The sequence below is a fragment of the Lodderomyces beijingensis genome (genome assembly GCF_963989305.1).
Source record: "Lodderomyces beijingensis strain CBS 14171 genome assembly, chromosome: 3".
Taxonomy (NCBI): domain Eukaryota; kingdom Fungi; phylum Ascomycota; class Pichiomycetes; order Serinales; family Debaryomycetaceae; genus Lodderomyces; species Lodderomyces beijingensis.
The window spans coordinates 1-23,135 of record NC_089972.1 but is presented as its reverse complement, the minus strand read 5'-3'; the positions used below and the strand labels follow the sequence as shown (position 1 = coordinate 23,135).

The 23,135-nt window shown below is 45.1% G+C and overlaps 11 protein-coding genes across 11 annotated transcripts; 5 read left to right on the top strand and 6 right to left on the bottom strand. All coding sequences in view use genetic code 12, as the record gives it.

Moving 5' to 3' along the window:
• Positions 1–2,191: 2,191 nt before the first annotated feature.
• Positions 2,192–3,370, top strand: LODBEIA_P21300 (uncharacterized protein; the record flags this gene model as incomplete). Its single annotated transcript, XM_066972096.1, has 1 exon — positions 2,192–3,370. The coding sequence occupies one exon, from the start codon at positions 2,192–2,194 to the stop codon at positions 3,368–3,370; it is 1,179 nt and encodes a 392-aa protein (XP_066829068.1).
• A 378-nt stretch (positions 3,371–3,748) lies between these two features.
• On the bottom strand, positions 3,749–4,621 carry LODBEIA_P21290 (uncharacterized protein; the record flags this gene model as incomplete). The annotated part of the gene is made up of 1 exon (XM_066972094.1): positions 3,749–4,621. The coding sequence occupies one exon, from the start codon at positions 4,619–4,621 to the stop codon at positions 3,749–3,751; it is 873 nt and encodes a 290-aa protein (XP_066829067.1).
• Positions 4,622–4,801: 180 nt separating this feature from the next.
• LODBEIA_P21280 (uncharacterized protein) lies at positions 4,802–6,817 on the bottom strand (the record flags this gene model as incomplete). Its single annotated transcript, XM_066972093.1, has 1 exon — positions 4,802–6,817. The coding sequence occupies one exon, from the start codon at positions 6,815–6,817 to the stop codon at positions 4,802–4,804; it is 2,016 nt and encodes a 671-aa protein (XP_066829066.1).
• A 188-nt stretch (positions 6,818–7,005) lies between these two features.
• Positions 7,006–7,851, top strand: LODBEIA_P21270 (uncharacterized protein; the record flags this gene model as incomplete). Its single annotated transcript, XM_066972092.1, has 1 exon — positions 7,006–7,851. The coding sequence occupies one exon, from the start codon at positions 7,006–7,008 to the stop codon at positions 7,849–7,851; it is 846 nt and encodes a 281-aa protein (XP_066829065.1).
• Positions 7,852–7,994: 143 nt separating this feature from the next.
• LODBEIA_P21260 (uncharacterized protein) lies at positions 7,995–10,748 on the bottom strand (the record flags this gene model as incomplete). Its single annotated transcript, XM_066972091.1, has 1 exon — positions 7,995–10,748. One exon carries the CDS (start codon positions 10,746–10,748, stop codon positions 7,995–7,997), a length of 2,754 nt encoding a protein of 917 aa, XP_066829064.1.
• Positions 10,749–11,341: 593 nt separating this feature from the next.
• LODBEIA_P21250 (uncharacterized protein) lies at positions 11,342–13,918 on the top strand (the record flags this gene model as incomplete). The annotated part of the gene is made up of 1 exon (XM_066972090.1): positions 11,342–13,918. One exon carries the CDS (start codon positions 11,342–11,344, stop codon positions 13,916–13,918), a length of 2,577 nt encoding a protein of 858 aa, XP_066829063.1.
• Positions 13,919–14,043: 125 nt separating this feature from the next.
• LODBEIA_P21240 (uncharacterized protein) lies at positions 14,044–15,924 on the bottom strand (the record flags this gene model as incomplete). Its single annotated transcript, XM_066972089.1, has 1 exon — positions 14,044–15,924. The coding sequence occupies one exon, from the start codon at positions 15,922–15,924 to the stop codon at positions 14,044–14,046; it is 1,881 nt and encodes a 626-aa protein (XP_066829062.1).
• Positions 15,925–17,073: 1,149 nt separating this feature from the next.
• Positions 17,074–19,041, top strand: LODBEIA_P21230 (uncharacterized protein; the record flags this gene model as incomplete). The annotated part of the gene is made up of 1 exon (XM_066972088.1): positions 17,074–19,041. One exon carries the CDS (start codon positions 17,074–17,076, stop codon positions 19,039–19,041), a length of 1,968 nt encoding a protein of 655 aa, XP_066829061.1.
• Positions 19,042–19,061: 20 nt separating this feature from the next.
• Positions 19,062–19,331, bottom strand: LODBEIA_P21220 (uncharacterized protein; the record flags this gene model as incomplete). The annotated part of the gene is made up of 1 exon (XM_066972087.1): positions 19,062–19,331. The coding sequence occupies one exon, from the start codon at positions 19,329–19,331 to the stop codon at positions 19,062–19,064; it is 270 nt and encodes an 89-aa protein (XP_066829060.1).
• Positions 19,332–20,020: 689 nt separating this feature from the next.
• On the top strand, positions 20,021–22,090 carry LODBEIA_P21210 (uncharacterized protein; the record flags this gene model as incomplete). The annotated part of the gene is made up of 1 exon (XM_066972086.1): positions 20,021–22,090. One exon carries the CDS (start codon positions 20,021–20,023, stop codon positions 22,088–22,090), a length of 2,070 nt encoding a protein of 689 aa, XP_066829059.1.
• Positions 22,091–22,537: 447 nt separating this feature from the next.
• Positions 22,538–23,101, bottom strand: LODBEIA_P21200 (uncharacterized protein; the record flags this gene model as incomplete). Its single annotated transcript, XM_066972085.1, has 1 exon — positions 22,538–23,101. One exon carries the CDS (start codon positions 23,099–23,101, stop codon positions 22,538–22,540), a length of 564 nt encoding a protein of 187 aa, XP_066829058.1.
• Between the last annotated feature and the right edge of the window lie 34 nt (positions 23,102–23,135).

Here is a 23,135-nt window from a genome sequence, read left to right as displayed (position 1 = left end):
AAAACGTGAAAACAGCGAGCACTGGTGATAACGGGGCAGCATAACTGGAGTGAAGCAAGTGCGGGAAATAAAGATAGGTGAACCGGTGGTTGGTGATACCGACTTGAGTTGTTGCTTGGGAATGGAAGCTCAATAGAAGCCGAAAGACCCATGGACTGTTTCTTTTCTTCTTTTTTAATTTCGAGAAACAGAGAGCAGCGTTGAAGTTCAACGCAGAGGCAGAAGGCGACTTACATTCAGATTTGATGCGCGTCTTCAAAAAACATTTGGGCTTAAAGTGGAAAGGATTTTCACGAACCAGAGGAGTAAATCTCTTGAACGGTGCAAAAATAGATGGATGTGCCGATGCTTTTCTTGAGATTTGGATTTTGGCTACAATACGAAGTTATTAATTCTTTGATTGCCCTCTCTCTCTCGCTTCGTAAATGCAGAGGGAACACCTCGACGTTGGTTGAAGCTGAGCCAGATATGACTTTGAAGATTCCAACGCCCAACGCCATGCCAATTTTTTATCGGTAGGGGCTATGATAAGCTGTGATAAGAAGTGTCTAGACTTGGTCGGTGGCGGGAAAGAAGGTAACTTTTTTTTATGATCGATCACTCATGGACAAAGAATTAACCCTCCTCCGCCCCATGCTAGAACTTTCAACCGCGATTGTTTGAACAAGGGAATGCATAACTACATGCATGATTCCAACAGTCGACAGGCCCCAGGCCCCCAAGCCCCAGGCCCCCAAGCTCCCTTTCTTTCCTCGCCTCGGTATTCAACCATCAAGGCAAACAAAAAAGAAAAAAAACGGAAAAGAAAAGGAAAATTCTGTCCAAAAGCAAGGAGAGGGAGTTAAAAATTAAGTAGAGCTGCTGCGGAGCACGTCAGGATCAACAAAGAAGTTGCTAGTTGTGACATTGTTGGCAAGAGTATTTTTTTGTTTCAGATGGTCATCACCGAGAGCACAGAGACACACATTTCACGAGGACGACTGAGGCTAGTACGACCGGGAGGACCGATCAAATCTGTGCCACAATAGAGTAGACCATACTATTCCTCTCTCTTCCTCTCCGTCTGCATCTCTATCGACGTGTTTGCTTAACTGGAAGACAGGACCTGGGGTCTGAAATTGGCAAGTGCAAGAAGCTGCAGACTAAATACCTTCAAGGTACTCCCGAACCAAGGAAACAAGGTGGGTTTAAGCACGCCGATTTTCGTCGACTCCCCAAACCACCAACCCCACCAGTCCACCCGTGGCGGTTACCCCAAAAGAACCCACTCGTATCCGGTCGGAAAAAAAGGTAACCTTGGAGAAACCCAAAAAAAGATGGAAAAATGGGTATATACAACCGAAGAGCCAAAAAGCATGGCGATTGCTGATCAATAGCCGCTGGATCTACTTCACTCGACTCTCATTCTAGAACCGAAGTCAACTGCAGAAATTAAAAAACAAAAAAAAAAAAAAAAAAAAGATGAATTCGAGTCTAGACCTCTCCAACCCGCACGGGAAGTTGGGAAAGCTGCTACTGCTACTGCTGCTACTGCTGCTACTGCTGCTGCTGCTGCTGCTGTCTGTCTGTTTGCAGTGCAATTTCACATTGCCTCCCCCCTTTTTTAACCAATTGGACAGCAGTAGTGAGAGTGACGGAGTGATGTGTAGACGCAGGTGATATGCATCTTCCAATTTCCAACCACATCGATGTTCCTCTTTCTTCTTCTGGACAAACAGACACATTCCAAAAGTCATGATTTACGGAGCGCCCCCGTAAACACACAGGAAGCAGCTTATACAAATAGCCAAAGTTTTTCCATCCCACATTTCCCACCTTACGACTTTTTTGAGAGTTTTCGTCCTTTTTTTTTTTCGCAATCGAACCAATTTGCACCCACAGGATACAAGTCGACAAACTATAATCCCCATTCAAGAGGCACTCATTTTGCCACTCCAGCTCGCCCTGTTTGCCAGCTACAGCCCACAGCCCCCCCTCTTTCTCCCCTCCAGCCATAGCCATAGCCATAGCCATAGCCAAGTCACGTCACGTCACGTCAAGCAGGCAACGACTTCACTACTGCCAAAAGTTTTCGGCAATTCACTCCAAAACCTTCCCTTTCCTTCCCCCCCAACACCAGACTCCTTAAATACATAAAAAAAACAGCAACGAAGTCAGCAACTTCACGAAGCAAAATCCTACTCCAGTGACAATGTTTGTGGAACAGAATCTGAATAAGCAAGTTATCAGCTTTACCCAGACCCTTGCACCGCAACAGTCGCCGGCTGCTATAAGCAAGCCCAATGCCAATGCGATATCCGGCCACCCGTTGGCTCCACCCGCAAAGAGACAGAGGTTTGAGCCTTCGACGCTTGAGATGGACACTTTGCCCAGCTCTTCCGCGCCCAGCTTCTCGTCAGCTGTTTCCAGACCCGGCTCCATCAAGACTTCGAGTGCTCCCCCTGCAATTCTCAGCAGCGAGGCTGCTTCAACGCCACACCCAGAGAGCCACCAACTGCATTTCCACGCACCACCTGGCAAACCCAAGACTCAAGTGGATGTGCAGGCGCCGAGAACACTGCGCACGTTTCACAAGTTCGAGCCCAAGTCTCCCTCCACAATGTCGCCGTCGTCGTCGTCGTCGTCGTCAACAACAACTGCCTTGGACAACAAGATATGCCAGTGGTATTGCTGTTCCTGTGGCCAGTCGTATGGCTCGGTCTTGTACAAGCATGACTATGACCAGAAAACCGCATTGGACAGTCGGCACCACCACCACCACCACCACCCCCACGAGCTGCAAATCGCCGAGGGAAGCACCAGCTTTGCCTCCACAACTTCAGCAGCAAACATTAATCCAAATTACATATTTGACAGTTTAAAGTACTACAGCCTGGTTGTTTATCGAGATCACAAGCACGCCATTTCAAATTCACCCACGCTAACCAAAGCAAGCAGCTACATTGACTTGAAGCTACAGCAGCAGCACCACGAACCAAGACGAAATCTGTGGAAGCCACCTTCAACTTTGGCCAAGTCCCCCGTGAGTCAAAAACACAAGAACACCAGCAACGAAGAACAACAACAAAAAGAAGAAGAGGATGAGGAGGAAGAAGAACACGCGGAAGGACAGTACTGCCGAAATGAGTGCCTGGAGCACAGCATCATCTACAAATCATCGAATCGGTCCCCGCCTCAAACACCCCCACAGCCACCTGCGCTATTATCGCCTTCGCACTTGCACCTCGACTTGATCTCCAACAACAAGTTGATTGAGTATCAAGATCGCGTCATTTTGAACATCCCTACCAGGTTCACGTGCCACCGGTGCGACCACATGATGTGTCCATATTGTTTGAAATTGAGATTGAAAGATATCGACTCTTCTTGAGCCAAATCTAATTTGATAAAAAACAAAAAAAAAAAATTATAGGGCTTTTTCACGATTTTCATATTTTTTGAAGTTTAGCATTGAGATTTTCCAACGACGGTGTGCATGTTTTGTATTATTTATGATATTTACGAGTTTACGAATAATTTATTAGCATCCTTTTCTTTTTCCTTCCCTGTGTATATTCTCTATGCTTTGCCGAAATCATCCTTTGGATGCGAGTTGTACTTGTATCTGAGGCTCGTCTCATTCCAACTTTATGAGGAACTCTTTGTCTCAACATGACCTTTTCAACAGCATATTAGGCAGAGAGTCACTATATATCAAATGCTTTGTCTTTTTTTTTGTTTTTTTTCAAAAAAAGGGGCATCCCATTTTCTACCTCCGCTCTATGGACTTTCTATTCAACCAGCGTGACTTGTTGTGCAAAATCTTCGACTCTGCCCGCGGCACTACTTTCCTCTTACTCACTCCGCCGTTGAAAATTTGTGTTTGCACATAAACTGGGCCTTTCTTGAGGCTTACACCCTTGTTCTTTTTCTGCTTTAGTTCGCGTAGTTTTTGCTCGAGTTTGGCCCGCTTAGCCTCTTTCGCTGCGTCCTGGTCGGCCAAGTTTATATGTATGTTCTGCTGCTGCTTTGGAGTCAGAGTAGAAGAAGCGGATTGTGAATTAGCGGAGGCAGCAGCAGCTGTCTTGAGAAAAGATTCGATATCATAGGGGATTTCCTCCCGTGTCTTTTCATCGCGTGCCCCTCGCTGCTTCTTTTGCTGCTGCTGAAGTCTATTGCGCTCGTCCTGGGCTCTCCTTCGCTCCTTGTTGGCTTGCACTATGGCCGCTTGTCGTTCTTTTTCCGCTTTTTGCCTGTTGAGGATTTGGGCCTTGGCGGTGGTCGTGGACTCTTCTTCGGGTGCGTCATCATCATCATCATCATCATCATCATCGTCGGAGGATGAATCCAGTTCCTCTCCTTCTTCTTCTTCTTTTTCTTCTTCTCCCTCAATTCTAGTTGGTGCTTCCATCAACGCATCTTCATCTTCATCAGTAAAGACTTTCTTCTTTGGCTTCTCTGCAAGGGGCTCCACCGCTGGCTCCAGTGGGACTTCTTCACTTGATTCTTGCTTGGCGGCATCTTCGATGGAAGTGTCTTGGCCGAGAATATTCTCTAACGAGACTTCATCTGGATTGCTGAGAGATCGACTATCATTCAACCTCTGCGGTTTGGTCTTTATCTGGCTTCTTGTGCGAGCCATCTTTTGCTAGTATCCGCTGTGGTGTGGGTGTATATGTGTGATTGAGAAACTCATCGTAGAAGGCCCGTTCTGTATATACATTTTTTTCTTCTTTTCTCATGTCGATTTTGAGTTTCGCGACATCAACTTTGGCTGCAAAAAAAAAAGAACAAAATTTACTAGAGTTGAATCATTTTCTCACTACAAGATCCAACTATTTACACCGTATACCCTCCAGCGGGCCCTTTGCGGGTCATTCAGGCAGTTTAGAGCAAATTTTCTTCTCCTCACATAGGCTAGCATGTCTTCTTGAATCGTGGATCCATGCAAGTATAGGTCCTCAAGCGGTGCAACCACATGCTTTTTAAGTTCCTCCAAAAATTTCATCAAGTCAACCCCATCAAATTGGTTAAAGCTTAGATCCAATTGCTTCCACTTGAGCTTGGTGTCCCCGTTGAAAGAGTGCTTGGTGATTTGCAACATGGCACTGCTGTCAATGTTCATCTCATGCAAATACAAAGCCTCCAAGTCCGGACAGAGCAACGAGACTTGGCTCATGTGGAGCTGGCTTGGATTGTGTAGCTCAAAAGTGATGTAGCTGGAGTTCCCTATGTTGAGCGATGTAAGGCTCTTGCCGCAGATTTTTAAAAGTTTCAACAAGCCCATCTTTGTGAGGCAATTACCAAACAAATCAAGGGTATTCAACTCGGTGAGTTGCGTCAAATACGAGGCAGATATTTGCTGTAGTGACATGGCCGAGTAGATGCAGTTTTCTCTAAATGTAAAATGTAGCAACCGGAATTTCGGATTGTAATTGAGAAACATTTGCAATAGCGTCAACAAGTTCAAGCCATCATTGTTTTCAAGGTATAGGCTTTTCAACTGGTCGAGAGATGCTAGAAAAGTGCCAAATTCCGGGAGGTGATGGTTGCCAAATTGAAATGACACTAGCTTCAACTCAACCAACTCGGGCAAATGCTGGTCAATTAGAACTGGGAACGGACTATACGTCAGAGCAGTGATGGCCACACCCTCGCTTTTCAACAACTTTGTATGGTTGACCAATGTCAACTTTTTCAAATGATGTGTTAGCCTTCTGTTTTCCTTGAGCAATTTAAACTTTCTGTCGTTTATGGGAAGCAAGCTCATTTTGCTATGCTCTGGTAATATTATGCAAATCTCGAGTTCGTCAAGTTTTGGGAAAAGCTGGAGCAAAATGTGCGGGTATTTCATGCTGCAGTTGATCCCCAATTTCAAACTCCGGAGTCTGTGAAAGTTATTCAACCGCCAACTGTTTTTGGCGAGCACGGCGTAAAGCATTTGCAAATTGAGCAAGGCATCCAGTATGTCTAGTGACTCCACGGGAAACAGCGGTTCGCAAATCAAGGAATGGAGAATATGGGATATTTTCTGCCTGGCGACTTGGTTGACCTTTAGCTGCTTTATTCGCCAACGCGCTGAGCATGTTGAGAGTCTTTTGAAAAATTTCACACCATTGGCAAACTCTTCAACTGTGACTGCTCGTTTGCAATCAAACTTGAAGAAAGATGCAAATGCCGTCAAGGTTTGATGCCACTTTTTGCTCACCAACAAGCACAAAGATCGTTCACGATCAGACAAGTTGTGGAAGATCAATTCCATAATCTCAAGTGGGAGACACCGACATGGGTCTAGATTTCTTACCCTCTGTCTCTTTGCGGGTTGATGAGTCGTTGTCATCGTCGTCGTTGCGACAGCTCCCCCGGTTTTTCTCTTGGTCACGGGTTGGCTATTTCCACGATCTGCTTTCAATTCCGCATTGAGCACTCTGTACTGCTGCTTCAAGCTTAGAAACAACTTTTCATCCTTGTCAGCTCGACCCTCGTTGCTCAATTTGCTAATCACGTAGATCCCTTCCTGGTACACCTTGTAGGCATCGAACTTCCTATTCATCAAACAGAGTAACTTGCCCGTGCGCAAGTAGCCCTTGCAATTCGCAGGCTCAATCTCCATGATCTTTCTCGCATCTTTCAAAGCAAGATTAGATTGCCCCATTTTCTCATGAGTAGCTGCACGCTGGTCCAACAAAGTGGACAACGACAACTTGCCCTTGCCGTTCTTCAACCCAGTTTGTCTCTGCTTGTAGATTAGTTGGTTGAAAATAGATAGAGCTTTGACATATTCATTGGACTTGAAATGTAGGACGGCAGCTCGGTGTTGTTCTCCTTCATCTGTCATCAACAGTGTCTATGTGTCTACTTTGGCTTTGGCGTTGGCTCAGGTGGACAGAGGGGGGGGGGGAGGGAAACTGACGCGTTTTTTTTTTCCTCTATTTCTGAAGCCCACCAAACGAAATCTACTCGTCCTCGTGGTACAAGTACCACAGCCATAAGGGATAAAGAAGCTATAAGAATAGCAGCCTCCAAATGCCATTCACAGTTGCCCAGTTCATCCAATTGCTAGTTATAACCGTGTCAATTGTCGTTGCAACGCTTGTCGCCGGTGTCATACCTGTGAAATTCACAAATGTGACTGATACCAAGTTGACATATCTCACACAGTTTAGTATCGGCGTGCTTTTGGGGACTGCGTTTTTGATCATTTTGCCAGAAGGGGTAGAGGTGCTCAACGAGTCGGGCTATGATTGGGGCGCGGAAAGCATCGGATATCCTATGTTTTTGGGCTTCACGATGATGTATGTGCTTGACAAGATTTTCACTCTGCACGGTTTGAATCTGCAAAAATCGAGTCTGTCCGGCGTGCTGTCCATTTTGCAATCCATTTTGCGTTCGTCGTTGACTCTTGGCTTGGTTGTGCACGGCTCTGTGGATGGAGTCCTGTTGGGGGCAGCTTACTTGGACCAGAGTGGAAGGTTTCATGCAACGATTGTAGTCGCACTTGTCTTACACCGAATTCCCACTGCGTTCAGCCTCGGGACTATATTGACAAAAGAGGCAGTCCCCGACAGACACCTTTACTGGCACTTGGTTTTCTTTGCGCTACTGACGCCAATATTCGCGTGGGTTACCGTCACTCTTGTGTTGATGCTTGAGATAAATGTGCTCTACGTCACGGGATTGCTATTGTTGTTCTCAGCAGGAACTTTCCTATACGTCGTCAATCATGTGATGCAAGAGTTTAACGATGAATGCGGCCAGCTACCGCCCAGGTCAAACTCGAGCGAAGAGACCGTGACCACTACGTCCAACCATCGCATGATACCTTTCCTAGGATTGACAGTTCCAATCCTACTAAGCCTTATTAAAGAATAAAAAACAAAACTGAAACTAAAGCTAAAACGAAACAAAACAAAAAAACACAACAAAAAAAACGGAATAAACCCCCTCCCCCAAATTGAATTATAAATCTTCTTTTCTTTTTGAAACCAAATTTTTCTTTAAAACTTTTCTTTTCTTCAACGCTCGTCGCCGAAATAAGCATCAATGTCGTCAACAACACTTTCTTTTCCTTGCTCCATGGGTACCGAATCCATTTGTGAAACCTCGCCGTTGCTCAAATCCTTCTCGTCGTCAGCGTCGTCGTCGCCGTTATCCATGTGGGTTTGGCGTTCGTCATCATACTCATCATTAGCATCGTCATCATCATTGCTGTCGGCATCCTCGTCATGTAGATTTTGATGGTCAGCATCGTAGTCGTCAATGTAAACCTCGGCTTCGCCATCAACCTCTGCATATTCGTCAATGTCACCATCGCCATCGCCATCGCCATCGCCATCACCATCCGCATCGCCATCCGCATCGCCATCCGCATCGCCGTCGCCTTTCAACAATTCTTCATCGTCGCTTTGGCCGTAAATATCTAAGGTAGTTGAATGTCCGTTCTTCAATATGCTTTTCCTCTCCTTCTCCAACTTGTTCATCAAGTCCTGGCTGCTGTTGTCTTTCTCCTTGAGCCTGTTCAATCCAATGTACGAATTCTTCAACGAGCGGCTTCTCGAAGGGAGATTAATCTTTTCATAAGTGTCCTCCTTGTTGATAGACTTTGAAATGTCCCGGTCCGAATGGTTGTTGATGAAATTTCCCGAGCTTCTCGACTTTCTAATCTTTTGTCTAGCGCTTGCGCTGTGGAACGGGTGAGAATTGTCAGAATCATCAGTGACCAAAGTAGAGTCCCCGGAAAAATAGTCATGTGTCAACTGCGCTAAAGCCGTTGAAGAATTGCCCTTTTTCGGGAAGATGGCATTTTCAAACGCTGTTGATCTCGCTTTTGCTCTTTTATGGGGCACATTTCCCGTATTGCGTCTAACGGGCATGGGGCGTCTTTGCCCCTTCATTGGCGTATTTGGAGCAGTGTTGAACAGCCCGTCATTGACAAGCAAGGGGGGCGTCGTCAAGTTATTGGTGGACAATGTCGGATTAGATGACCGGTGGTACAGCTGGCTTCGTTTCATCATGTTGTCTCCGCTGGTGATTCTATAGTTGGCCGAGGTGATGATACGCCCGCGCAAGGTCGAGATGGCCTTGTCGAGGCCAAACTCCACGCTGCAGTGGTTGTGGATGATGGACATCTTGGGCCACGACGCCTTGGCGCCACGGCAGATGAAATCTAGCAAAAAATCGCTATTGGGGTTTTCAAACAATTTAATAAAGTCCGTTACTTTGTACTCTGGTAATATCGTCACGTCACCGGAATAGTTTTGCGATAAAACTGAAATGATTTTATTGGATAGGTTCTTGTAAATGTCTAGCTCCGTCAAAAGCTGTAGATAGTGAATTGCCTCGCACGAAACAAAATCGTAGGCATTGTTCAACAAGTGCTTGAGCTTGTAGCTCAAGTCGTTTTCAACTTCTCCGCCAATGTTGCCGACTGAGATTTTCAAAACTGGAACCACATGAGGATTCACCTGCACGGCAATGATGTGGTCAACGTTGAACATTTCCAGAAGCCTGGTGATTGGCAAGTCGTTTTCCACGGATCCGTCCATGTACTTCATCGACTCATCGTTGTTCCATTCGTGGATCTCATTTGTCTTGACATCCTTCTCGTAAACGGAGCTGGTGGGGAAAACACCGGGAACAGAGCAGCTGGCGCACACTGCGGACCATATCAAACAGTTTGGCGCCGTCAAATGGTTCAATAAACGCGTTTGCTCGTGGATAGATGTTGGCGAGACGGTAATGTTGAGGATCTTGCCAGTTCTGTTGTAAGCTTCGCGGAAGGTCAAGTCGCCCAAGAAGCTGGTCATGGTTTCTTGCAACCCTTCAATGTCAAATATTGTCCCAAACTTAATGAAATGTCCCAAAAAGATGAGGAGCTTACGGAACTTGCCCTGTTTCTTGTTCTGGTCGCAGTCGGCAATGTCAAAAATGTCAAATTTCCGATCGGCAATCGTTTGAAGCAACTCAATCGTTTCTTCGTTGTTATGCGAGCACATGATACTGGCGATAATAGACCCCGCGGAAGAGCCACTAATGATTCTTGGTAGCAAGTTGGCCTCGAAAAGCGTGGCCAAGACACCAATGTGGAAGATTCCAAAAGTACTGCCGCCGGAAAGAAGCAATGCGGTTCTGCCAATGTTTTTTCTCGTTTGAATGAGCATCCCCAACAAGTATCTATCGTCCAAGTGCGAGCTTCCGTCGTTAACCAAATAGTCCAACGCATATTGGCATTCCTGCAAATACTCCTCAATCAACTTCTTGGTGCCCACGTACGAGTGGCGATACAAGTCTGCATCGCCCATATTCCCAAAATTACGCACCCAGCTGGTCCGCACGTAATAAAGCAACAATTTAAAGTTGTTGTGTAACCGCGCCTGTCGCATCAAATTAAGGTTCTTGTAGATCAAGTTGTAGTCGTAAACGTCAGACTGCGGGTCTGATTTCCAAGCATTGTTGCCCAATAGCTCGTCTAGTTTCAAGGAGGTGGAGTACCAGTCCTTATAGGTAATGGTTGATTTTTGATACTCCACGAGCTCGTTGATGAGTTTTGTCTTTTCATCCACCTCTGGCAAAAAGCGGCCGATTAACGGCAACGTGCGTAGATTGAACCAGGCCCTGACCTTCTCTGCATCGTCGTCTCGAGATTTTAACACGTATTGGTTGTTGACGGGGTGGACTTGGATATACTGGTTGAACAAAAGCTCAATCACCTCCGAGGAGGGAGCTGGCGACGTCGCGGTAGCCGCAGCGAGGGAAAGATCGGAGCTCATATACAGTTGCCTTTCATGAACTCTTCGAAGGATATCGAGGGGTGGGTTTTTGAAATTAATGGGCAGTCTTTTCTGCTTTCTCTTTTATATGGTCAAAAATTCAATGCTTATAACAACACGGTTGGAAAGAGGGCAGCCAGGGTTGTTGCTTTGCCAGCAGGTGTGATACCAAAGTTGAATGTGACATTTCCAGTGACGGTGCTACCAATTTGATATTTTTCAAAAGTCCAAACCTCTTCTCTCTTTTTTTGAAGGCATGCTGAATTGAGTCAAATCAACAGGTTGGAAGTTGGAAGTTAGGAGTTAGAAGTTAGAAAAGAGAAGTTAAAGACCGTTATTAATTCGTTTTGAACAGAGTAGCCCATATTTTCCACGATTTTGCTCGTGTATCGCCACACTACACCCAGCTTTGCCGGAATATTTCCAAGCGTCCCCATCCAATTAAAGAAAAGAGTATCAGGACCAAGAAATCAATCAGAAATATTCCACCCGTGTCGTCAAAGTTGAGTAAACACAAGCAAGCAGCAATTACTCGCGAACAAAAGAAACAACAGAATATTGTCGGGCTGCAAAGTCCGTACTTGTTCCCTGACATGTTCCGATTTGCAGCCGAAACTCACATTACAGATGACACAGCGGGGCCCTTGATCAGTTTGACCACCAGGGATGGATCGAGGTACTTGTTTGGGAAAATACCTGAGGGTACGCAGCGAACGCTCAATGCTGTGGATACTGAGTTCCGGTACCTCAAGCTACAGGGGATTTTCATCACGGGCACCATTTTTACATGGAAGGACATTGGTGGTCTTCCCGGGTTGTTCTTGACCATAAGCGACGCCATGAAAAAGGGAGTTTCCGTGGTTGGGAACAGCAGCTTGTTGTCCTACATTGTGGCTACTTGGCGACTGTTTGTGTTTCGCAAAGGAATCGAGTTGGACATTATGAGCGTTGACAAGCTGCCGATTGTCGCGAATAAGGAACTAGTTATAACGTCTATTCAAACTCCGCCAAAAAAAATGAGCAACAACGAAACAAAAACAAGTGTGACCGCGAGAAGAGACGATTTGGATAGGCAGGTTAAAAAAGTGGCGTCGTTGATGTTCCCCTTGGACACGAGCGAGGTCAACAGTCGAGATCCAGAATCTTACAAACACGACCCTTCGGTGAGAGACCTCCATACTAACGTGACGTTACCCCCCGTGGAAGATTTGGTTCCTTTCCAGGACTCCGTCTCCTACTGCATTGACATTTTGCCCATTCGTGGAAAGTTTGACCCTTTGAAAGCCAAGGGGTTGGGCGTGAAGCCGGGCCCCCAGTTCCGGGTTTTGACCGAGGGGGAGAGCGTGGTAACGGAAGCGGGCGTCACTGTGACTCCTCAACAGGTCTTGGGGCCGGAGAAAATAATCCCAAAGGTTTTGATTATTGATATCCCGAGCGATGACTATTATGAAAACACAATCACGAATCAGCAGTTTTTCGAAGTTGGAAATGTCGGGTTGGTCTACCATCTTATTGGCGATAAAGTCACCTTCAATGCGGAGGAGTATAAGCAATCGTTTATTGACAAGTTCCCACCAAATTGCCAGCACTGTATAAGCCACAAATCCACGGCCAACAATGTGGTGTTGAATGAAAAGTTTACCACTTGCCAGTTAAAGTTGAAACTCTTGTCGAATGGCGATTTCAATCTTGTCAACCTGGAGGAATTCCGGGACCTACCGACCGGCCCCGTCACGCGGATGCACACTTTGCAAGTTTATGGATTGAACGAATCTGGAGCCAAAATCAACAACACGAGGGTCTCGAAAGCATCAAACAAGTCCTTGTTCATTGAAGGGTGTTTGCCGCTGCTGCTGCTGCTGCTGCTGCTGCTGCTTCCGCAAATGAGCACAAATGTGGCTTTTGAAGACATGAAGGATTCAAAATTTGATCTCCAATGGGTTGATCGTGCCAAACAACTCAAGGATTCAGTCCATATTTGTACTCTTGGCACAGGATCGTCCGTTCCCAGTATTTACCGAAATGCATTGTCGACACTTTTAAGAATCCCCGTTGAGTCCAATGGTGGGGACATTTCGTTCAAGTCTGTTGTTCTTGATGCGGGAGAAAACACAATCGGAAGCTTGTTGAGAAATTTTTTTGGTCACAACAACGACGACAAAGAATTAAAGGAAAAAGACGATGATTTCGAGGTGATATTTAAAGAAATGCGCCTCATATACCTATCACACCTCCATGCTGACCACCATTTGGGCATCCCTTCGCTAATCAGCAAATGGTTTGACATAAACGCCAAGGGAAACTTGTACATGATTGTGCCGTGGCAATTTATCAATTTCATCAAGGACTGGTATAATCTCGAAGGCAGATACAACGACACAGTTGACATGTCGAGGTTGAAAATGTTTAGTTGTGAAGATTTCATTGTTGGCAAGCGAATTCCCGAGTTTGCTCAGTTGAGTCTCGACAAGTTTGAAGATGAGTTTGACCGTGCAAATGGTGGAGGAGATTCTACTTTTGTCAACCGCAGGGCAAAACTTGCACCGCGAGATGCCGATGCCATCAGTGAAATGTTTCAAGATTGCGGGTTGATCTCGGTGGAAGCTACACGCGCGCTCCATTGCCCCTTTGCTTATTCGTCGACTTTCAGATTTAAGCTTTCGGCAGACGAGGACTTTAAGGTGTCATTCTCAGGAGACACGCGTCCAAACCCAAAGTTTGCAGAGGTGGGCCGCGAGTCTGATTTGTTGATCCACGAAGCAACGTTAGACACCGAGTTGCTCGAAGAGGCTATAGCGAAAAAGCATTCGACGTTGATGGAAGCTCTTGCCGTTTGCCTGTTGATGAAGTGTCCGAGATTGGTTCTAACGCATTTCAGTACGCGATTCCGTCTCGGTGAGAACATTGTAAAGAGAAAAGACTGGCAGAAGGAAGCTGAAGCTTTATCAAAGTTGTTAAAAAGCACCGCTTTAGCAGTTGACGTTTTGGAACAGTGCAAGGACGAGGAAGGAAAGTACAACTTTGACGATTTAAAAGTGTGCTATGCTTACGATTTGATGAACACAAGGTACGGCGATATTCCAAAGCAGGAAGAAATATGGCAAAACACTCAACAGATGTTTGAAGTCAACGAACGGAAACGAAAACTTCTAGATGACGAACTTGTTTGAAAAAACAAAAAACAAAAAACAAAAAACAAAAAACAAAAAAGTAAAACACTTTTGTATACATATATTTATATATAGATGATCATTTTCTTTTTCTTTTTCCTTTTTCTTTTTTTTTTTTTTTTTTTTTACTCGATAATATTCAACTCAACGTCGTCATAACCAAACTGGCTTTTGTTTTCATCAAATACTCTCTTCAATTCGTCAACGTATTGTTTGTGGTAATAGTCTAATAATTTTTGAGGCACCTTGGCCTTTGGTTTGGGCTTTGAGCTTTTCTTCAACTTCAAAAAATCGGTAAACGAGTTGGTTTTCCGAATCTCGGGCTTCTTGAGTGGCTCTAACAGTTTCCCGTCTTTCTGCTTATCGCTCTTGATCTCTTCTTCAAATTCCTCGGGGTGCTTTAATCTATATTCTTGTAATGCGCCTGCTGGAACATGGATTGGCTTGCCCATGACAATGTTGATTGGGTTACGGTATGGCAATAGCCCAAAATCGTAAACAAAGACGCCTCTAGCGCTAAAGAATGGAACAGTAAATGCAAATGTATTCTTCATCCATTTTTGAAACCTGTAACCCAAGGAACCGGCTTCTGGGAATGAAATGTTATAAATATCGGCTTCTCCAAACGCAAAAGTTGGAACGAGCGAGACGTTGCCGAGTTCAATCGCCAACTTGACAAATCCTTTCCGTCTGTTGAGCACTAGTCTGACTTCTCTCTTGGATACGGTATTACTCTTGGAATCGGCAATCTCGTCCTGCGAGACTCTGCCATTCTTTTCTTTTCCTTTACCTTTACCTTTGCCTTTACTTTTTCCTTTTCCTTTACCTTTTCCTTTCTTGTGCTTTTCTTGTTCTTTTTCTTTTTCTTCTTCTTCTTCTTCTTCTTCTTCTTTTTCTTCTTCCTCAAAGTCGTCATCATTTTCTTTATAGCCATAGCCCACACGCGTGTTTTTGGCAACCATGGTATTCAACAAGGATTCTTGAGCTCCGCCGACAACAAGACACACGGAATTGTCGCCGTTGGTGATCAAGCTTCGAATATTCCTAGCCGAGGCACTGCTGATTCCCAATGACATCAAGTAGTCACGGTAGAATGGCACGGTAAACTGTGTTGTTAAAGTCAATGGGAAAATCTTGCCAAGTCCAGGAAACAAAGGTGGCTTTTTGGAGGGGTCGTGGAAAAGCGGCTTTAAAAAGTTGAATGGCGGTTTGTATGGTTCGTTTTGCATGGCATTTGTCGCAAACAAGCCAACTACTCCCATCGATATGACTCCATGAGGATGGTATCCAAAGATATACCTCGGTCCGGTACATTCTTGCTTGTAGAGCGCTTTATTTGACGCTCTGTCGTCTGTAGTGTTGAGTCTCTTTTTCAAACCAAGGAATTTGAAAAGCTGGTCCATGGTTGTTAGCTGTGTTTCCAGAATCAAGTCCTGTTCGTCGTCGTCCTCTGAATTGGAAGAGTCTTCAACGACAACACGGCTAAAAGTCGGCTCCAATTCCACTGTCTTGTAGGCTTTTATGGGAAAATAGTTGACAAACCACTGCCAAACGATTAAATTCTTCATGGCATTGCGCACTCTATAAGTTCCCTTGCCATTTGTGGGAGTATGCAAATCAAAGCCGTACCACCAAATGAAATACGGCAAGATGATCGAAAGCCAAACGACCCATCCTAGCGAGATGGTGAACAAAAACAAGCAAATAAAGAACGGTATGCTGATGCAATGCCAGATGACCCCCACCGTTTCAAGACGGTGCGACAAGGGAGTGTTTAAAGGAGCAACATTCAAATAGGGTTTCTTGGACTTGCGCTTCGACAAAGTCGAAGCGTTTGAAGCTTGCGAGTCCAAAGTTGAAGAGCTCAGTGGTCTCTTGGGTCTTTGCTTGAGCCCTCTTGTCTCTTGCTGGTCCGAGTCCGCTGTTGAGGCTCCCGTGGCCCCTTGTTTGCCAGTGACATCCTCAACAGTTTCGGAATCCTTGGGATTTTCGCCCGTCTCGTCCATGTCTTTTTGAGTCGGTTTCTATGAAGTGTGAGCTTGAACCTCGTGTGGAATATGCGATCCAGTGTGTGAAGACCGCCTCAATATATTTATGTAGATGTTAATATATTATCCTTTATTTTTTAAAAACTTTTGACTCCTTTGCGACCACTACCGCCTTCTGATAACCAAGAACCAAGATCTATAGATATAATTTATCTCTCAATTTTGAAGGTGGGATACTCCGCAACTCTGATGTCACCGCAGTGGAATATATTTATTTAAATTTTTTCGTCTCTTCTGCTTCTTATTCCCGACCCTATTTTTCTTGCTTGCTTGAAAGAAAGGAAACGAAAAGAACGAAAGAGGGGGGTTTGCAATCGAGGCCAGTGTTGTTGGACGTAGCAGCAGCTGTGACAGCGGCGGTCGTAGTGACAAGTGACAGTGGGCAGTAGGATTTGAAGTGGATGTAACTTTGATACTCGTCAGTTTTACTAGCCAACTTTGCCTTTTCACATGGCTATTAGTTTGGTAGTTATTAGTACTTCGTGGGTTGTTGATGGCAATATCGCCTAATCAAGTAATTTGGAGTGTGTGTGACGGGATGCCGCGCAACCCTGACCCATCCCAACCACCAATCTGACCACACTACTGCTGCTACTGCTACGAGTCTCCGGCTGCTACAGACATACGGACAGACAGAAGCAGTCAACCAAATTGCGCCAAAAAAAGAGTCACTTACCTTGGACCGTGTGCGACGTAAATACACATTCAAATAGAGAAAATCAGGCGCGAATACTTTTCTTTTTGAGCCAACAGTCAACCAACATATGTGATTTTTTTTTTTTAGGAGATGTCTCGGAATCGATGCCTCCGTAACTGCAAGAAGCAAGAAGATGACGCGAATTTATAATACGCGAGACCCTAATCTAATCTAATCTATAACTTGGTCCACTTGGAGAGAGAAAACAGGGGGGCACCTACCCTCCCATGTGCTATCATTCGTAGTTGAACTGATGGGTTTGGAAAAAAAAAAAAAAAAAAAAAATTCAGTGTCGCATTCAATGTCAATTCTCTCCAGTGTCGTAAAATGTAGCTTCAATTTCTTGCAACCAAATTACATCTATGTATGTGTAGAGCATGCCAGGCAGGTAACCACCAACAGGACAAGTGATGGCTCCTTCAAGAAAGAGGAAAAACACTAGTGATGATGAAGGAGAAGAGGAAGAGGTTGAATCAAGTTTGACTGATGAAAACAGGAGTTTGAAGCTGAACTCGGACTATAACGAAAACAACCTTAAAACTCATTATTTCATCACTCCCAAAACATCTGCCCCGTCAACTTCAAAAAGGAAGGCCGATTTACAAGCAAGATGCCCCCTTTTGCCCTTGTTTGACGGAAAAGAGCCCATTGACAATGTTCGGTTTAGATACAAGCTATACAAAGCTACCTGGACTCAACAGCTGGACAAAATCCAAACAATCTTGAACAAGGCCAATGACGAGCTCCTCGACAAGTTGACAAATTTCATCCGCGTGTCGGCAGGCACGCTGTCAAAACTCCCCGTCGGGTACGTTCAAATGACTTCAAACACCGCCAACAACTACCGAATACTCGATCAGTTTTATAGTCACATTTTGGATAAGCTAGAGGAGTGCATATTGGTCAAGTTGAACAGCAGAAACTCGCCGCACATCAAAGGTGCATTAAAGGAAGTTATCAAGCAATTTGAAGAAGCACATGACGAATTGGACCATGGCGGCGAACTAAACTATGATTTGAAAGTGATTAGCAAATGGATCAAGGAGAACGGCAAGGCAAACACAACGAGGGTTGTTGTGGTTATTGAAGACACAAGTCTATTCGGTAAGCAGCTCTTGAACCAAATCATCAAAATTTTCCAATCTTTCACCCCTGAAATTCCATTCAAGCTCCTAGTGGCCTTGTCGTGTGACACGCGCTCGTGGATCAGCGACAGCATCCAACGAGACATTCGAAGAAACCTTGACGGGTACAAGTTCAAAAGCAATGATAATGTCAGCTTGGGCTATCACATTTTGAACAATGTCTTTTTAACTCCGGAAATGGGCGACAAGGACCCGTTACTAATCGACAGCACCTTGAGCACCATCATATTGAGCCGTTTCCGCAACTCCAACAACTCGATCGACGCTTTGGTGGCGGAGTTGAAGCTATCCTATATGATCTATTTCTATCAGCTGCCACTATCTATATTGATTGCAAAGTTTAACCACTCGTGTTTGTACATTGATGGGTTGAGAAAACTCCCTTCTTTCAAAAGGGAGATTGAGATAAAAGTGGATGAAAAAAATAAAGAAGCATTTGACTTGTTGACCAAAGACGAGGCTGTATTCGACTTGTTTAAGCATGCAGAGCACCAGTATAAAGCGTGGAAGTTGGCCGTTATCAACGCTGTCAATATCCTTTACAATATAGACAAGCAAAAAGAGAAATTCGAGCTATACACCAGTCTTGTCAATGGGAAGCTACTCAACTCAAAATTTTTTCGCAACTGTCTAGCCAAGGTGAATTCCAAGACCTCCGTGTTGACTGAAAATTGCACCAAAACTGTCAATGGTGCCTCAGACACTTTTTTGAAAACACTCCAAACAGGCTTAATGAGGCAGGACGCGCCTCCAACAACTTTGCTTGCTGATTATTTCCTCAACCCTGTTTTAAGACAATCCCCCGATGCGATGATTTTCAATGAAATATTTCTCATCAATGGCGGCATAGTGCGTGAAAAGTTTGACAACGCGCCCGTGCTCGAAGAAAACATTGAAAACTTGATGATCAATTTGGTGCGTCCCAATTTACGCTCCACGCTTGAACAGAGCTTGGAAAACCCAAACATGTATTTAAAAAACGAGTCCGTGCCATTAATCTGTAAAATGTTCAAAATCTATAAAGAGGCACCAACTGCCATCAACTTGCATGATTTCCACCAGGCATTTTCTGCGATATTGGACAGGCCAGCTCACGTCACAGATGACGAAGAGTGGAGGAAAATGTCATACTCGTGGTTCTTGCAGACTTGCTTTGAGATGATGCATTTGGGGTTCTTGCAGACGAAAAAAACCGGCGAGTATTTAGAAAAGGCCATTTGGAAAGGTGTATAAATCTGGGAATCTTGTTGTTTTTAGCCTCTAGAATTTTCAATCTGGACGTCCTCCTTCGCTGACACTTCTTTTTCTTCCTCTTCTTCTTCTTCTGTTTCGCCCGCCAACTCTTTTTCTATCGCACTCTTGCTTGAACTTGTAAACAACCCGGAGTTAGAAGTATGGTACTCAAGCAAGGACTTTGCCTGGTCGATTACTTGGGTGTGGTGACCAGCTAATGATGTTATCACAAGCAATATGCCAAACATGGACAACACGATCAAGATGATGAACCGTTGAGACTTGAACATTCGGTTGGAGATATGAGTGGAGTTTGCAATCATTTTGGAGTCAAAGTGGATGAGGAGGTGGTGCTATCAGGAAATGAGGATATAGGGAGAAGGATATTTCGGATATAAATGGTGGAAAGGATTGCTTTCCAAACGCACGAGCGCTACCCATGGCATCATCCATACCGCTACACAAGTAAGGGTGAAAGAAGAAGCCCCACCCACGCCAGCCGTTGACTCAATAAGTCAGGCCCTGGAGTGGGAGGAAACATGCCAGTGTCAGCCATTTGGGAGTAGAAGCAAACCTCTGTCTACCTCCAAATTACTGTGTTTAAGCCTCACCGAGCTTGTTTTTGAAGCAATCCGAGAGGGTAACGACCCTGAATTGTGCCCCCTCCTCCCCCCCTCGCCCCAAGAAAATCCTCTCTCCATTTCATTTGATCCTTTCCCCTGTGATAACAAAATAATACAGTTGCAGACCCAGCCCATATATACCGTGTGTCCGTATGGACCCCGTCATCACCATACCTGTTGGTCAATCATCAACATTTTCCCATGGCCGCCGCGACGATAAGACGCGAAAGAAAAACAGAGAAACAGAATAGAGGAAAAAAAAAGTAGGGAAAATTGCGCAGTTTGAATCTTGCGGGTCTCGGGGGAGGGAATCTTGTACAATATTGACGAAATATAGCCACATAAAGTTCAAACACATGGAAGTTACGCAGGTTTCCCAAACGCAGCCGACTCAACAATCACCCGTAACACAGACCAATACCGAAAATGACAAGACGAAAATATGCCAGTTGTTATGCGCGACGGGCCAATACGCCAACCGGAATCTCGATGTCAACGATAAGCCGGCCCAAGATGGCAAGATTACATGGACTTTTGGCCGATCAAACGAGTGCGATTTCCACTTGAACTCCTCGACGAGGCTATCGAATAAGCACTTTTCGATTTGGTTGAATATCGGCGACAAGTCCTTGTGGATTAAGGACGTCTCGACGAATGGCACAAGCCTCAACGGGAGCAGGCTCGTCAAGGGCTCCAATTACTTGCTAAACCAGGGGGACGAGATAAGTGTGGGCAACGGGGTGAGTGCCGACGTGGTCAAGTTTATCGTCATCTTCACCGACCACTATAATCCCACCTTGTCGCTGAACTCGAGCGCGTTGGACACGGGGATATACAAGGACTTTATCATCAAAAACGAAACCATTGGCCAGGGAGCATTTGCCACGGTGAAGAAATGCATCGAAAGATCCTCGGGTGATGCGTTTGCAGTAAAGATTATCAACCGACGAAAAGCTTTGACTACAAGCGGCTTGGCCAGCAGCCTTACAAGTGTTGACAGAGAGCTATCGATATTGGAGAAATTGGACCATCCTAACATTGTCTCGTTGAAGGCATTTTACGAAGACTCCGAAAACTATTACATCGTTATGGAGTTGGTCCCCGGTGGAGACCTCATGGACTTTGTTGCCGCCAATGGGGCCATCGGTGAAGACGCGACCCAGGTGATAACCAAGCAAATCCTTGAAGGAATACTATACGTGCACAAGTTGGGCATTTCGCATCGGGACTTGAAACCAGACAATATATTGATCATGCAGGACGACCCCATCTTGGTCAAGATTACTGATTTCGGATTGGCCAAACTCAGTGATAATCTGACCTTGATGAAGACATTTTGCGGCACGTTGGCATATGTCGCGCCCGAGGTGATTACGGGGAAATTCGGACTGTCGCAAGTTGCCTCAACGGGGAACTACTCTTCGCTGGTGGATCTTTGGTCTTTAGGGTGTTTGGTTTATGTGTTGTTGACTTCGCACTTGCCGTTCAACGGGAAATCGCAGAAGCAGATGTTCCAGAAAATCAAGCATGGAGAGTTCCACGAAGCCCCTCTCAAGTCATACGAGGTTAGTGCAGACGGCAGGGATTTCTTGTCCTGTTGCTTGCAAGTGGATCCAAGAAGGAGGATCACGGCGGCAGAAGCGTTGCAGCATAGATGGTTGCAAGATGTTTGCGATGACGCTTTTGCGTCATCCCCCAAATCGCTAAGCTTGTCGCAGTCACAATCACAGCAATCTCGCAAGATTGAAAATGGTATCCATGTCGATTCCATGAGCAAAATCGACGAAGACATAATGCTTCGTCCTCTAGATAGCGAAAAGAACCGGAAAACAAGCAAGCAGGACTTTAAAGTACCAAAGAGGATTGTGCCTCTTCCGCAGTCGCAACCATTCCATAATCTACCACCGACAATGTCGCAACCGAGGAAACGAGCGGTTGAAACTCAACCCGGTGGCGCCAACGGCGAGTCCAGCCCCAACGTAGAATCGGCTGTGAAGAGATTGAAAATAGACAGTACATTGTTGAACCCCATCACACTAGAGCCTATCGCCAAGTCCATTCGCATGGACTCTGTGAAGATTGTCAAGTCCAAGTTCTCCATAGGCAGGGCCGAAGTTTGCGACCACAAAGTCACTGACGACCGATTGTCCAAGATCCATTGCATAATCGTCACCGACACACGAGGCAGATCGTGGCTCTTGGATATGAGCACCAACTCGTGCGCTGTTAATGGCATCATCATTGGCAAGAATAAAAAGATACGGCTCAAGGATGGAGATTTGTTGTACTTGTTTAACGATGTTGAAAACGACGAGTTTATTGGTTTCCATGTCACATTTGATCAAAAGGACGATTCCAGTGGAGAAGACGAGGGAGTGCTTCGGCAAAACTCGAGCGAGATGAATATGCGATTCGGTACTCGATAGAAAAAACTTGTGAAACAAGGCCTTTTGTAGTTGCGCAAATACATACAAAACTGTTAACCAGTAGAAGCTTTCTTTTTGAAGCAAAAACAAATGAATTGCTCTAGTTTGTGCTCGCTTGAGCCCCTACTTTTGCAAGTTGACCGTAGCTAGAAGTTCAAATTGGTACGCGAAGGTCACGACTGGAGTCCACAAAAAAAAAATAACCATATGAGTGAGATAGGTGCCGTGACGAGCAGAGACCTATGACGTAGAGGACATAATCTTCACATAGGATAAGAGGTAGTTGTTTAGCTATCAGCTCAAAGCAGGCACTACCATTGGTTAAGTCATATGTAGGTGGTGTTTCATTTCGAGATACTCATACTGGGCACTTTGGATGAAATAGATGCAAAAATGTTGAATTTGCCTTATCAGCTAATTGGGTGAGATGGTCTATAGAGGGTTCAGTCAGTACAGTGATACCATTATGGGATCAACAGCAGCATCACGGTTGGGTGTATTGGTGTGGGTGCAAAATGGCCTCCGAGGTGTTGTCTCTGGTGTAAGGATGCACATAAACTCTGGTGTAAGGATGCACATAAACTCTGGTGTAAGGATGCACATAAACTCTGGTGTAAGGATGCACATAAACTCTGGTGTAAGGATGCACATAAACTCTGGTGTAAGGATGCACATAAACTCTGGTGTAAGGATGCACATAAACTCTGGTGTAAGGATGCACATAAACTCTGGTGTAAGGATGCACATAAACTCTGGTGTAAGGATGCACATAAACTCTGGTGTAAGGATGCACATAAACTCTGGTGTAAGGATGCACATAAACTCTGGTGTAAGGATGCACATAAACTCTGGTGTAAGGATGCACATAAACTCTGGTGTAAGGATGCACATAAACTCTGGTGTAAGGATGCACATAAACTCTGGTGTAAGGATGCACATAAACTCTGGTGTAAGGATGCACATAAACTCTGGTGTAAGGATGCACATAAACTCTGGTGTAAGGATGCACATAAACTCTGGTGTAAGGATGCACATAAACTCTGGT